The sequence below is a fragment of the Diorhabda carinulata genome, chromosome 11, assembly GCF_026250575.1.
Source record: "Diorhabda carinulata isolate Delta chromosome 11, icDioCari1.1, whole genome shotgun sequence".
Classification (NCBI taxonomy): domain Eukaryota; kingdom Metazoa; phylum Arthropoda; class Insecta; order Coleoptera; family Chrysomelidae; genus Diorhabda; species Diorhabda carinulata.
This window is the reverse complement of record NC_079470.1, coordinates 5,470,224-5,486,535: the sequence shown is the minus strand read 5'-3', so window position 1 is coordinate 5,486,535 and position 16,312 is coordinate 5,470,224. Positions and strand designations below refer to the sequence as shown.

Below are 16,312 nucleotides of genomic sequence, written 5' to 3'. Positions count from 1 at the left end.
TCATTTGTTAGTGGCCAACCTCTGTTCGTGCGAGGTTAAAATACAGGCACGTCTCACAGTTTGCCTAAGTATTTCCTAATTTTAAGTGAGACACGACAGTTTTATCAGAAGACTTATGTGCTTAACAATCTTTAGCGGCCTACAATACTACTAGGAAATATTTATTTATTATAAATCATAGATAAACTACAAAAGGTAGTTTGTTGACTATTGATACACGACCAGAATGGGAAAGAAGAACTTTATATACGAAAAAGAAGATTTCTCTATAAATGTCATAAGTCAAAAAATTATGAAATAGTACAGTTGTTTTCAAATTATGAAGATCCAGAATAGGAACGTGTATTTTGATTTCTTCAGATGTTTTTTTTGGATTTACAGGAACGTTGTTGTTACAATTAAAGTTATAAATATGGCTGATAAGTAAAGGTAATTAATTTTCGAAATATCGTAACGATTTAAAAAAGAATATATATGTATATTTTTTGATATAGACTGAAATAGGTCGAAACGTCAATTTTTACCTGTTTTTTGAAACTATTTTTTATCAAAAGAGATCTAAAGTCAAGTTGATTCATCAAAAAATCTTTTTTGACATATTCTAAATAATATTCAGCAAAATTACTGCAATGCTAATTATTGTCTAGTCTAGTTTTTTTAAAAAATGATGATTTTGTACAATAAAACAATATTTGGTTTTTCTGTTTCAATTAGTTTGAAAATAAAATCCAATATAAATTGAAATAGTTTAATTATAACATTTGTAAATGTTGTTTACAAAGAAAAATAACAATAAATAATTTAAATATTAACTAAGCTCGGAATCTAAAGTAGATATATATTTGCTTTGTACTCCATTGCAATAAATCAAGACGTAGGGTGACCAGATTAACCAAAATAATTTACTAAGTTTGAAAACCCATTGGTTATTGAGGATAATATGCCAGTTTCTTGATGTGGTTGGTATACTGGCCGATGTATCGTCTGTTGAGTCTGATAATGACCCTCTTTCCTCTGAAAACCAATAAATTATCATATTCCAAGTATTTTCAAAATAAACTTTGGTTAGTAACAATATACGCTTTCCCTGGAAAATATGAAATTGTAATTGTTGTTGAGTATAAGTTGGTTGGTCCGTCACAGTATAAAGAAATAATTTTTCAAAAAATTCTATGGAAATATAATCAAGAAGTGTTTCAATTCCTTCAAAACAAAAAAATGACTTTCATTTATTTACAATAATAATACAAATTATTAATACATTTGAAACACTCCAATTCACTTCAAAAACATTTTTTACTTTTCAAAAAAAAAACATTATTTTGTACCGGATTGATAACAACTCGAAATAATGAAATATTGATTGTAATCGATAAAAGATAAATCGAAATATTGGAGATACATGGAGCGAGTATAGAAATGTTGGAAATATTGGGGAAAAGTGGGACTAATACGATTCAAGATATTTAAGTTATGAAAAAATTATATCCAATATTTTTGTTTTTTCATATGTTATGGGGGGAAAGGAAATAAATAAAAAAGATATTTCATGTGATCATTGATATATTTGAGAGATTGTTAAACTCTGTTAAGATTAATCATCATTCTATGATCAGATAAACTGGCATGATTTGCTATGTTACAACGTTTCAGGTGAAGCTTTGTATCACTGTAGTGTAATTTCAATCTACGAGTGATATCTGATAAGTTTTCGTCCCAAAGAAGAAACTACCCCTTTTCTATAACATTTCCATTTTTCATCGTAGTATTTTAAGAAGTCACCAAGAGTGAAAGTGCACTTCTTAAATTTTAGCTATGACTCGTCCAAAATGGCTGATATTTCAGTGAAAATCTTACAAATTTATTTCAACACCTATATTGATTTTCAAATTTAATCGTGAATAATTATAGTTGAAGAATACAACCTTAAAGTAACTAATTTTCCTTTTACTTAATTGTATATAGTTATGATGAAGTAAAAACTCTAATTTCTAAAAATTTTATATTTATTATTTATTTCTCACATTTTGACTGTTTGTCAATCGAATATTTTCCCTATTTCACTTGTACATGTAAAATTTTGAAAAAACATTCTAAAATTAAATTATTTCCCACTTTCCCCTATTTCGTCTTATATTTCATAAATTACATCCACTCTATTATTTAAATTTGTTTGTGTTTTTATCGGATATAATCGATTAGTCACTCACTCGATTAGATATCAATCAAACAAAACACAATCATTTTGAGAGTATTTCAATAAGAAATATACCGAAAGACGATGGTAAAGTGAATAAAGCAATTGTTTTAAAGTGAAAAAATAATATTTAAAAGTAACAGTTTAATAAATTGTGATTAATGGTTAATACAATACGTAAGATGAAATTTCAATAACTGTAAGTTTTTCATAACCTCAATTTTCATTTTTGTTTTGTTTCGTTAATATAATTCATAAGTTTGGTTTTAAAAGTAAATACAATGAAAGCGTATATTTTTATTGGTCAAACTTACATCTATTTATCAATTTTTAGTTCCCTTTGTCGATTTTTGTACATTAGCATTGTCGTTAGATATTATAGTTTTCGGAGGCGATGTCACGGGAGGTACAAAATATTGCCAAGGCTAAAATTATATACAATAAACCTACTACCGCCACCAAATTAATATTTTATGTATGAAACTTACTTTTGCACCGTGTAATGTGATATTTAATAGAGTTGGGTGTTGTTCAACTACCATAAATTCGACTTCTTTCGGTATGTATCCATCAGCATAAACCTAAAGGAATTATTGTTGTAAAGTAATAAAAAATCAATATTATGTATTGAATCGATTACTAACTTCCATTTTGTATATTCCTGGTAAAAGTATTCTCCAAAATTCTCCATATTTTGTTGTTTGGAAACCAACATCTCTTAATTTGATTTTTAGAGACGCTTTTCCAAGTGGATTTCCATTTTCATCCATAACAAATCCTTGTACGCCCCTATGAGCTTCCGCTAGAAACTTTATTAGTGCCTAAAAAAAAGAAAAATATTAATTTTTTGATTAAAATATTAATAAATGTTTACCTGTTTGTTATCTTCCCAATACTTAGGCAATTCATGTGCTGGGGGGTATTTGCAACAAGAAACTTCCAATGTTACCTCCATGCATCCATACCAAACGTAATTATAGTCCTGCATACCACCAGTTAAAGGATACCATTCGGCTCCATTGGTTATACCCTTAAAATGTCCGAATTTCAAAAATTATCATTAAAAAAGCATTAAAAATAACTTACTCTTCTGAACGCAGTTCGAGAAGTTTTACAAGAAACTCCCCTGCTCATTTTGGCGTGATTTGTGGAATAAGTGATGGCTAGATGTTTGAATACATCGTCATCTGGTGTTAGAGAGGGAGTTGAAAAACTCTGGAACACTTTAGATCATAAAAAGTTTTAATATTAACCATTACATACATATAAAAACTTCGTATATTACTTACAAGAACATAATGCTGACGATCTACAAATTCCTTACAGCAGCAAATAATACTCGATGAACAATCGTTTTTTTTTACATACAACAATTAATATAAGTCGATTTAAATTGTTTTCAAATAAAATTACTTACGAGAATTAGGGGTACTATCGAAGGGATAGCTAGCGACTAGTGCTCCGCCATGTAAACTTCCCGATAGAACGAACTGGATTTTGGAAATCCATTCTTTTACTGCTTCCGTTTCGGGTTGGGTTCTTTTGTTATTTTGTTTGAAATAATCAGGAAAATTCCTGTTTAAATCAAAACCTCTGGCGTTATATCTGGAATGTGGAGTAAATAGGACGGATTATTGATATGCAAGACATTATATACATATAAAATGTTAGTCGAAAGACTATTACATGCCTGACCATTACATGTCCGACCACTACGTGCCCGACTATAAAGCTACCAGACTGACAAATCCGCTGATCTGGTTCTGCAACATCTCGTGAGAAGGGCGTAGAGCACATTAGGCAGCGAAAAGATCGGTCTGGCGGCATTCCTTGACATTGAATGTGCATTTGACAATACCCCCTTTGTTGTACTTTACCAGACACTCGAGAGACGTTGCAACGAATTATGTTTCAAAGAGACCATTCTCACCCAACGCTAAGTTTCTGCCCAATTAAACGGCGTAATTGTCGAGTGTGTAGCGGACAGGGTGAAGTTTTGTTTCCAACCCTGTAGTGTCTGTTCGTTGACGATTTGATCGCTGAACTAAACAAGACAGGCTTAAACAGATGACGTAGCCTGGAAACGAACACCGCCGCCTCGCAAGGCCTTATGATAAGGGTCCTGCGAATAGTGGACAGCTGGTGATGCTCTGAAAGGCTAAGGCCAAGAAAAACCAGCTTCTCCTTTTCACCAGGAGGCACGTAACACTTGGAGATTGTATCTGGGAGTAACTTGGCTTAACGTGGAAAACAAAATAGAAAAGGCCGGCTGCGTCTTCTGGTCTTGTAGAAGGACCTTCGGATGTATATGGGATCTTTAAACCAAGGCCTTATGACAAGGCTCCTGCGACTAGTGAACAGCTGGTGATGCTCCGAAAGGCCAAGGCCGAAAAACACCGAAAATCTTGCTTTTCACCAGGAGTAACTTGAAATAACCCAAGAACCTCCTTAATGGCACGCACGCAGTCAGTGTGGAGTTCAGCGCGTCACGTGTCTTAGTATACAATTTGAAGCCATGAGGACGACAAACAGATTAATCATCCCCAGAGAATATCAAGCTGGACAAAATGGACGAAAATCTGGTCGCAGACCGTGATCGAATGTCAATATTTTTGAAAGGCGCCAATAACCGTTAATAATAAGGGCTTGGATACACACATCACTGATAGAGTAACCCCAAACCCGCTATTCTAAATAATGAAAAACATGGCTGCAAGATGAATAGCATGGCTGGAGGAGGCTTCTGCGGAGAGATACCCCAAAATATGGGCTGTGTCGGATTGTGGACGCGTGGTACTCAATCCACGCCATAGAAACACAGTAATTTCCATCTATTCAAACATCAGAGCCTCCATACAAGCTTTAGGCTAGTGCTGGGGTGCAAGAAAGCCCTACAAGAACTGGTGAGTGTAAGATCCAGTTCGGGTAATAGGGCACCGACGAAGTGAATTGGTAGAATTGGGGATAGCGAAGAAAACATCAAAAAGTCCACAAATTGATTATATCTAATCGTGCGTGAGATAGCTGAGGCCATAAAGATATCAGAAGGCAGTGCGTTTACAATTATACATGAACATTTGGCCACGAGAAAGTTTTTTTTTAAAGTGGAGTCGAAACGATCATCAACTGAGTGGACTGCAGCCGGTAAGCAATCCAGCTCAAATGAAGAAGGAATTGCTGCAACTGAAAAAACTATTAGGAGGCAAAGAACAAACATTTTTGGCAAAAAAATGTGTTTTTCTTAGTTAGTCACACGACTTATTGAGTATAAGTCATAAAATCGAACAAATAACTTCACAAACCACAAAAAATTTAAGGCAAAAGTATTTGTTTACCACACGGCGGGCATTTTTAAATGGACGTCAGCTGATTTCGACAATTCGTTATATTGCGCAATATAATTTTCTTCTTTTTTTATTTTTATGGTCTTGTCGTATAATTTATTCAGCGACGAATGCACGAAATGAACATAGACAATTATTTATTTTCTTAAATCCTCACCTTCCTTGACTCCCATCGCAATTGCCTTCTTTTGATACCTCGAATCCGTCTGGGTTCATCGAAGGCATTATGTGAATTCTGGTATTATCCAGAAGCCAGCGAATATATGGATCCACGGCATAATTTGTAACCAAATACTGAAAATAAATTTTTCATATCTAATTTTTTTATTAATTAAATTATTTAAAATGCCAAGGACAACAAGATTTGTTCTTGTTTTGATTAGAAACAACACAAATAAGAAATATCATTACATAATAATTTATTCGTGTATACAGTGTGTATCATAAAAATGGAATCCGTTCTGAAATAAATGGAGGTCAATAAAAATTTATAACACAAGTTGTGGCTGTGAATTGTAACAAAAAAAAAACGGTTAGATGATAAAACTGAATTTTTTAGTATTTAAACATACAGGGTGTTTTATACGTACGTGAATCAATTGTAACATCAATTCTCTACTAACTGCTTCATTTCCGTGCATATTTCCGATATATTTGACGTCGGGTTTTCCAATCATGTGTTCGTAAGGTGACGCCGAAACCACCATAACCCATAAATCTCTACCTGAAGTACGAATATTGCAATTAAATGTGAAAATATACCTGCCTGCATAGAAATCGGCCCAATGTAATCGACGTAAAGTACCGCATGAATTGCTAGAATCTCCTCGATATATCTATCAGCCGTCAAACCTAACCTAACCACCTCCATAAGCACTCCGATCTTCAAAGCAGCGATCTACAAATCGTCGTCACACAGACGTGCTTGCCGATGATTTGGGGTAAGTTTTGGACCAATCCCAGGTGTTTTAGGGGTCAGATCATTTTCCTGCAGTCTCCTTACGGAGCTCTCGTTGCACTTGGATGTTATTAAGGTGACGATTTTTTAATTTGGACAAATTTCTTATTACAATCACCACATAAACACGTTGCTTAACATATAAACGTAAAGCCTTGCTGAGATCTGATGAATAAGTTACAAAAATTATAGTTAAAGTCAAAAGTTTACAGTGGGCCGATTACTACGAACGCAAGTTTATGGTTTTCAGTCAAAATAAAAATGATCTAACCTTGTACAGATTTTCCTATGGAGTATAGCGCTGTTAATTCCGGATACCTCGCTGTAGTATGTCGTAAAAAAGCTGTCATCTTTTCATAATTATGATATTTATATTCAATATTGTACGGTTCCGAATACGGGTTGCCGTTGTTGTCGAAATTTTTCGCTTGGACATCGGGAAAAGATTCTAACGAAGTTTGTAATATGTTTGCGTGAACATTTTCGTTTGATACATGTTTGTTATTGATATTTTCTTGCGCCAAACACGTCATATAATGCGCCGACAATAATAAAGTGAGAATAATTTTCATTCTGAAATACATTTTTCGTTTTACTTCCAAAAGATCCTTATTCGATGCAGGCGAGTGCCTAGCAATTAAAACTCGCTCTGTATAATAATTATAAATTGTTACTTATCCCAAATATCCCAAGTATGGAAAATCTGAAAGGAAACGACGTGAAAGACAAGGGGCCCGTGCAGACGTTACGCGACTAGAAGAAAGCAAGCATGCGTTGTAGGCGACACTCGGCCATTTTTGACATTTATGAGTCAGTCGGCGTTGTGCTATAGCCACGTATACATGTCCGCCATTATTAATGATCCCGCCAAATATGGATTGCGAAGTGTGATTCGTTTTCTACAGGCTGAAGGCGTTAGTGCTGCGGAAATCCATCGGAGATTGAGTCACGTGTATGGGGAAATTGTTTGTAAGACTTGGAAGAATTGACAGACTGGACACCTTCACACCATGGGCATCACGGATAATCCGGAGTACCGCTGGTGCAAGGAGGAGGACGAAACTGCAGACCACGTTATCTATAAGTGCCTTAAACACCTGGACAAACCTCTCAACCTTATGAGAAGTAACAAATGAAACATAAATTAGAACTTAAGAGTTTTCGCACGCTGAAGGTTTGGAGATCATTATTGTCAAAAAGGCGAGGAAGTGAATTGAGAGACACAAAATGTTCATAAAGAAAAAGCATCCTGGAGGAAAGTTAGTGTTTTTGGCCAGCTATGGCGACTGCTCATTATTCAAAGTACGTTGTGGTAATTTTTGCAGAGTTGAATATTATTGAGAAGTCTAGGAACGTTCCTAATGTGCATCAAATGATGCCAAATGAATATTTTTGGCGAAATTTGGAACGAAACATGAGAAAATTTTGAGAAAATCCGACGAACGTATTTCATAATTTATTGCAATATTTGAAAACAAAAATTGGGCAATCGAACTAAATGGAAGCTGATACAGTTATACGAGGTTGCTATTTAAGTTTTGAAACAGACAAATTACAACATTTTTTCAAAATATTCTCCATTAATTTCAATTTTGGATGCGTTTGAACTAATTTTCCATTCCGATTGAGGTACCTCCAGTACATGTGTTTCGTAAGCAACCTCCGCTTCTTAGGGTGTAGAAAAACGTTAATTTTTGATCGGCGGTAATAAGAAAAAATCCTCGGGTGCCAAATAAGGACTGTGCGGCGGACGACTCGCCATTTGACTGTTCAAAAACGTTTTTGTTTGTCGTGGTAGAGATTGATTCATCTTCTGCGATTGATTCCCAGCTTTTTTTGAACACTTTTGGCACTTTGAACGGTGGTGACATCTCCAGTTATTCCGAAACAACAGGCCATCATTAGCTTCGTATACCATACAGTAGATTGTTGTTTAGTTTCACACCGATGATTCGTCGCTTGTTACGATATTATGAAGCATTTTTTGAGCGATTGTCAAATTATGCGAATAAATCTTTTTAATAACCAGATTTTCTTGTAATTTTGATTGTATGCGATTGGAGTTATTGTCCAAATATGCTAGCATCGATGTTTTCTGGCACAACAACAGATGTTTAACGAAATTTTTGTTGTACCGAAGTTCGATTATGATTTAATACGGAAAACCAGTGAAACACGGTGGTTGGAGATGCTGCTTCATCAAATAAAAGTCGAAATATATAGAAAATTTTCTCATTTAAATGTTCGCGATTCAATTCCATTTTTTTCTACCAAGATGAATGTTTTAAGAATCCGTGAACAATTCAAACAACACTCGTATAACACGTTCTGATAACGTTCACAAATAAAAACGTCAAACTTTATGATTTAAACGTCAGATTTGACATTTTCAATCACTGTTGCCATATCTCAAAACTCGTAATAGGATTATAATTATAGTCCTTTCATTCAATCACCGTTAGAGAAAAGTCAATTTCCAATGACCGGGATATAATCTAGAGTGAAAGTAATGAAAATATGATAAGAAACATATTACTACAAATAAATCATCAACGTGGTCATGAAACAAAATAGAAAGCGTGTAATTCCGAACAACAAAAGAGTAAACGGTAATGGTCATATAATTGTCATCATATCATTATTAGAAATAAATATATAGTTGAAAATAGAAGAAATATTGTATGCGGAATGTCGATAAACTATTTTTATACAAAAAGTTTTTTTTTGTTTAAAATTTTCAGTAGTACGATACAAATTTATGTAATTAAACGAGTTCTGGTTATTAAATAACGAGACTGATTCCGAAAAATGGTTTTATTATAAAAATTATTCTACGTTCGAACGCTCCCCTTCCAATATTTTCCCATCCCCTCGCCTCACACACCTATCCATACGTTTTCTCCATTGATCCAAGAGGTGCTGGATGTCTTCTTTGGCGAGGACCTTCAGGAGCTCTGCTTTACCGCTTCCATCGACTCAAATCGAGTCTTTTCCAAAGCAAATCTTGTTCTAAACTTTCAAGGAAATCTGAGCAGACCCGTTGACGCGAGAGCTTTTGGTTAGGAGGCAGATTTTTTTGGCATCAACTTCGCACAGATTTTTGTCATGTGTAATTCCTTTAACTGCACAAATACTATAATAGTGACGTGCATATACAAGATATCTAGATACCCAACGCGTCTAGGGCGACCTCTAGGCGCGCAGTCTCGCTATTTAATAATCAGAACTCGTATAATAGAAAAAAGTTTTTATCGAAAGTTCAATAGGACAATATTTAGATCGTTTTTTTAAAGAGAAATTGCAGAAATCTGTCTAATTATTTTGAAATATTAAAATATTTAACTAGTTATCTCAAAACAACTATAGCAAATGAAAAAAGATTAAAAAATTAAATGGTCCACAAATTAGACATAGAAATGTCAATTTCGACCGGACTATTAAGAAAATATTTACCGGACTATAATAAACAAAACAATCGACACGAACTATTGGAAATTGTGTTTTTTGGAACCTTAAAGAATAGTTACACCAAAATCTAAAAGTCGGCAAAAATTTTTTCCAATTTCCATACGATTTTATATGGAATTGGGAATATTTGCACCGATTTTTAACTCAAAACGTTTTATTATAACTTTAATTGTCAATTTCGACTGGACTATTAAGAAAATATTTACCGGACTATAATAAACAAAACAATCGACACGAACTATTGGAAATTGTGTTTTTTGGAAACCTAAAGAATAGTTACATCAAAATCTAAAAGTCGGCAACAATTTTTTTCAATTTCCATACGATTTTATATGGAATTGGGAATATTTGCACCGATTTTTAACTCAAAACGTTTTATTATAACTTTAATTGTCAATTTCGACCGGACTATTAAGAAAATATTTTCCTGACTATAATAAACAAAACAATCGACACGAACTATTGGAAATTGTGTTTTTTGGAACCTTAAAGAATAGTTACACCAAAATCTAAAAGTCGGCAAAAATTTTTTCCAATTTCCATACGATTTTATATGGAATTGGGAATATTTGCACCGATTTTTAACTCAAAACGTTTTATTATAACTTTAATTGTCAATTTCGACTGGACTATTAAGAAAATATTTACCGGACTATAATAAACAAAACAATCGACACGAACTATTGGAAATTGTGTTTTTTGGAAACCTAAAGAATAGTTACATCAAAATCTAAAAGTCGGCAACAATTTTTTTCAATTTCCATACGATTTTATATGGAATTGGGAATATTTGCACCGATTTTTAACTCAAAACGTTTTATTATAACTTTAATTGTCAATTTCGACTGGACTATTAAGAAAATATTTACCGGACTATAATAAACAAAACAATCGACACGAACTATTGGAAATTGTGTTTTTTGGAAACCTAAAGAATAGTTACATCAAAATCTAAAAGTCGGCAACAATTTTTTTCAATTTCCATACGATTTTATATGGAATTGGGAATATTTGCACCGATTTTTAACTCAAAACGTTTTATTATAACTTTAATTGTCAATTTCGACTGGACTATTAAGAAAATATTTACCGGACTATAATAAACAAAACAATCGACACGAACTATTGGAAATTGTGTTTTTTGGAAACCTAAAGAATAGTTACATCAAAATCTAAAAGTCGGCAACAATTTTTTTCAATTTCCATACGATTTTATATGGAATTGGGAATATTTGCACCGATTTTTAACTCAAAACGTTTTATTATAACTTTAATTGTCAATTTCGACTGGACTATTAAGAAAATATTTACCGGACTATAATAAACAAAACAATCGACACGAACTATTGGAAATTGTGTTTTTTGGAAACCTAAAGAATAGTTACATCAAAATCTAAAAGTCGGCAACAATTTTTTTCAATTTCCATACGATTTTATATGGAATTGGGAATATTTGCACCGATTTTTAACTCAAAACGTTTTATTATAACTTTAATTGTCAATTTCGACTGGACTATTAAGAAAATATTTACCGGACTATAATAAACAAAACAATCGACACGAACTATTGGAAATTGTGTTTTTTGGAAACCTAAAGAATAGTTACATCAAAATCTAAAAGTCGGCAACAATTTTTTTCAATTTCCATACGATTTTATATGGAATTGGGAATATTTGCACCGATTTTTAACTCAAAACGTTTTATTATAACTTTAATTGTCAATTTCGACTGGACTATTAAGAAAATATTTACCGGACTATAATAAACAAAACAATCGACACGAACTATTGGAAATTGTGTTTTTTGGAAACCTAAAGAATAGTTACATCAAAATCTAAAAGTCGGCAACAATTTTTTTCAATTTCCATACGATTTTATATGGAATTGGGAATATTTGCACCGATTTTTAACTCAAAACGTTTTATTATAACTTTGATTGTCAATTTCGACTGGACTATTAAGAAAATATTTACCGGACTATAATAAACAAAACAATCGACACGAACTATTGGAAATTGTGTTTTTTGGAAACCTAAAGAATAGTTACATCAAAATCTAAAAGTCGGCAACAATTTTTTTCAATTTCCATACGATTTTATATGGAATTGGGAATATTTGCACCGATTTTTAACTCAAAACGTTTTATTATAACTTTAATTGTCAATTTCGACTGGACTATTAAGAAAATATTTACCGGACTATAATAAACAAAACAATCGACACGAACTATTGGAAATTGTGTTTTTTGGAAACCTAAAGAATAGTTACATCAAAATCTAAAAGTCGGCAACAATTTTTTTCAATTTCCATACGATTTTATATGGAATTGGGAATATTTGCACCGATTTTTAACTCAAAACGTTTTATTATAACTTTAATTGTCAATTTCGACTGGACTATTAAGAAAATATTTACCGGACTATAATAAACAAAACAATCGACACGAACTATTGGAAATTGTGTTTTTTGGAAACCTAAAGAATAGTTACATCAAAATCTAAAAGTCGGCAACAATTTTTTTCAATTTCCATACGATTTTATATGGAATTGGGAATATTTGCACCGATTTTTAACTCAAAACGTTTTATTATAACTTTAATTGTCAATTTCGACCGGACTATTAAGAAAATATTTACCGGACTATAATAAACAAAACAATCGACACGAACTATTGGAAATTGTGTTTTTTGGAAACCTAAAGAATAGTTACATCAAAATCTAAAAGTCGGCAACAATTTTTTTCAATTTCCATACGATTTTATATGGAATTGGGAATATTTGCACCGATTTTTAACTCAAAACGTTTTATTATAACTTTAATTGTCAATTTCGACTGGACTATTAAGAAAATATTTACCGGACTATAATAAACAAAACAATCGACACGAACTATTGGAAATTGTGTTTTTTGGAAACCTAAAGAATAGTTACATCAAAATCTAAAAGTCGGCAACAATTTTTTTCAATTTCCATACGATTTTATATGGAATTGGGAATATTTGCATCGATTTTTAACTCAAAACGTTTTATTATAACTTTAATTGTCAATTTCGACTGGACTATTAAGAAAATATTTACCGGACTATAATAAACAAAACAATCGACACGAACTATTGGAAATTGTGTTTTTTGGAACCCTAAAGAATAATTACACCAAAATCTAAAAAACGGCAACAATTTTTTTCAATTTCCATACGATTTTATATGGAATCGGGAATATTTGCACCGCTTTTTAGCTCAAAAAGTTTTATTATAACTTTATTTGTCAATTTCAACTGGACTATTAAGAAAATATTTACCGGACTATAATAAACAAAACAATCGACACGAACTATTGGAAATTGTGTTTTTTGGAACCCTAAAGAATAGTTACACCAAAATCTAAAAGTCGGCAAAAATTTTTTCCAATTTCCATACGATTTTATATGGAATTGGGAATATTTGCACCGATTTTTAACTCAAAACGTTTTATTATAACTTTAATTGTCAATTTCGACCGGACTATTAAGAAAATATTTACCTGACTATAATAAACAAAACAATCGACACGTACTATTGGAAATTGTGTTTTTTGGAAACCTAAAGAATAGTTACATCAAAATCTAAAAGTCGGCAAAAATTTTTTCCAATTTCCATACGATTTTATATGGAATTGGGAATATTTGCACCGATTTTTAACTCAAAACGTTTTATTATAACTTTAATTGTCAATTTCGACCGGACTATTAAGAAAATATTTACCGGACTATAATAAACAAAACAATCGACACGAACTATTGGAAATTGTGTTTTTTGGAAACCTAAAGAATAGTTACATCAAAATCTAAAAGTCGGCAACAATTTTTTTCAATTTCCATACGATTTTATATGGAATTGGGAATATTTGCACCGATTTTTAACTCAAAACGTTTTATTATAACTTTAATTGTCAATTTCGACTGGACTATTAAGAAAATATTTACCGGACTATAATAAACAAAACAATCGACACGAACTATTGGAAATTGTAATAATCGTGAATTTTAAATTGATTTTCTATCGAATTTAAAGATGAGTTCCATCGAAAAAACATGTATCCGAACAACAGTAAATTATAATTTACCGTTATTAGTTGTTTCCGTCGACCTCTTTTATTTCGGTGAAACGACATCGAAGCTCCATTAGTGCCTATTATTTTTAACGTTACGTCTATCACTGTATAATTAGAATAATCGATGTAGAACATATTTCATTATATCAACCTTGAACTAGTTACCCAGAAAAAGAAAAATGCCGCGCATTCTTTCAATACCTGAAATCGAATGATGATTTACCTTTTGTTTTGCTGGTACCGTTGGTCAAACTTTAATTTTTCTTATGTTTTAACATGTGGGCGAGTTTTCATCTGAAATTTTATATTAAACTGATTCGATATAATGTAACCGCACGGAGGATTCAACGAACACTGACACTGGCTCTTCGGTTGGTCTTGAAAACGAGGCCCACAATCATTTGCACCTGAATTGAATTAAATTCCCACTCCTTTTACGTCTTTCTCCTTTCTTTCCGGGAATATCAAACATCGGAGATGGAATTTATAAAAGCTTTCGAGTGCTAATCGTTTTTTTAAATTATTTAAAAGTGAAATTATTTTTATTCATATCGTTCAGAATGTTTACAAGGAGAAAACAAATTTTCTGTGATGATTTTTATACAGAATCAATCTAGAAATGTTACATACTGTAATTATTATTTTTTTGTTGAAATATCATTTAAAATACGAGGTTTGTCCCAGAAGTACCTTGTCTGACCAAGAGATGACGGTAGATTAGTTTAGTTTTTGCTTGGCAACCATCAATACTGAACGTTTTCTAGATTCTACTCTGGGTGAGACTGCTCCTTCGTTATCAACAGTAAAATATTGGATAGCAAAGTTTCAACGAGACCGTACGACCTTCGAAAACGAGCATAGCAGTCGTCGACCAAATGTGGTGACGACGAAGATGTTTTCATCGAGTATTTGCAACGTTTCATAGAATTAAAGCCTCATTTTTGCGTCGTTGGACAAATGACTCGCCTTTTGTTAATTCTCTTTTCAAAAGCATTGATAATGAAGTATTGGAGACGGTTCAAGTTAGCCCGAACTTCTAACAAAGAGAAAAATAACAATTGAGAGATTTAAACTGATGCTATCTCTTCAAAAAATACAATTCCATCTACATGTCGCTCTCTATAACATTTTAAATGCTCAAAAGTTGTACTGAATCGATTTAGTCTAAAACTTTTTGTTGAAATTGGAACCTAAAACACCAGTATTCAAAAGACAACATTAGATCCGACTTTTAGGTCTTTTTTTTCACGTTTCCAGTTGTTTTCACTGGTTTAGAAAACCTCGATTATGCCAATGAAGTGAGATTCTTGATTATACAAAAATAAACAACTCAACTTGATACAAAACTAGACAGATGAGTAGAGTCTCAGAGTTTATACCGTTTTCGGACGTTATTCAATTGTTGATAGGAGATCTGGAATCATCTTCGTACTTGGCAACCTTGTACTTTATTCTACTTTATATACAAGACAGTCTTTTATAGATTAAAAAAACTCCCAGTTGATTTCGCAAACTTTCAACGACGGACCTTGCGATTTATTTATGGTTATCGTAATGGCCAGACGTACCGGAAATTGTAAATGTTTAAAATCGACTGGCTGCAACAATCGATATACACGGGATCAAGACATCCTCTCCTTTGTATTTTCCCTTTACGATTGTTGTTATTCATCACCTTTTTCACAGCCAGTCTTGTTCCATTACACAGTCGAGATGATCCTATTTTTAACTGCAAATTTTGAGGTGATAATCCAGGGAATTTGAGGAAACCAATTGTACCGGAAGAAAATTCTGAATGATCGCATTGAGACTTTCGTTCACCCAGCCAATTGTGGTTATTGAACTGTTGCGCTATATATGGGAAAACACGCCGAATAAGCTTCAGTTTTGAGTGGGATCAGCTAACAAGGGATCAGGAAACGCACTTAATCGGTAGACGGGCACCAAACCACCTGCACACGACAGCTTACCATCAACAAGCCAACAGGATGGTAGAACGTTTCAAAGCAGAGATATGGTAGTGATGTGAAATGACCAATAGGCAAAGATCGTACCATCGGTAGTTATGGGCATCCGCGCGAAGCCATACAAAATGCTATTCGGACAACCCATGTTTTCATCCGAGGAATTCTTCTGAGCCCGGTGAGCCAGCGGAGTTTATCATGTTTACTGACGTATCCGATTAACGAGACATCACCAGACGACAATGGCGTGATTATCTTCCAATCGCAGCCGATGGACTTCCAGGTAGAGG

General features: G+C 33.0%; 1 protein-coding gene across 4 annotated transcripts; it reads right to left on the bottom strand.

Annotated features, from left to right (window-relative positions):
* Positions 1-734: 734 nt before the first annotated feature.
* LOC130899675 (carboxypeptidase M-like) lies at positions 735-14,596 on the bottom strand. 4 transcript variants are annotated; one of them, XM_057809799.1, is made up of 12 exons: positions 14,282-14,595; positions 6,771-7,072; positions 6,132-6,265; positions 5,699-5,835; positions 3,615-3,802; positions 3,487-3,516; positions 3,284-3,420; positions 3,072-3,227; positions 2,842-3,018; positions 2,686-2,778; positions 2,512-2,622; positions 878-1,014 (listed from the first exon to the last, which is right to left on the bottom strand). In XM_057809799.1, exons 2-11 carry the CDS (start codon positions 7,069-7,071, stop codon positions 2,521-2,523), a joined length of 1,455 nt encoding a protein of 484 aa, XP_057665782.1. In that variant the 5' UTR covers position 7,072; positions 14,282-14,595; the 3' UTR covers positions 878-1,014; positions 2,512-2,520. The 4 variants fall into 4 exon arrangements, with proteins under 4 accessions (XP_057665780.1, XP_057665781.1, XP_057665783.1 ...); XM_057809797.1 differs by lacking the exon at positions 2,512-2,622 and having other exon boundaries at positions 735-1,014; positions 14,282-14,596; XM_057809798.1 differs by lacking the exons at positions 2,512-2,622; positions 14,282-14,595 and adding an exon at positions 14,071-14,171 and having other exon boundaries at positions 735-1,014.
* Positions 14,597-16,312: the final 1,716 nt, after the last annotated feature.

Coding starts and splice junctions, on each gene's coding strand:
- LOC130899675 (XM_057809797.1), bottom strand. CDS start 7,071: ATGAAAATTATTCTCACTTTATTATTGTCGGCGCATTATATGACGTGT. Junction 3,803..5,698: donor TGCGATGGGAGTCAAGGAAG/GTGAGGATTTAA, acceptor TCCACATTCCAG/ATATAACGCCAGAGGTTTTG. Junction 3,228..3,283: donor CTCGAACTGCGTTCAGAAGA/GTAAGTTATTTT, acceptor GGACATTTTAAG/GGTATAACCAATGGAGCCGA.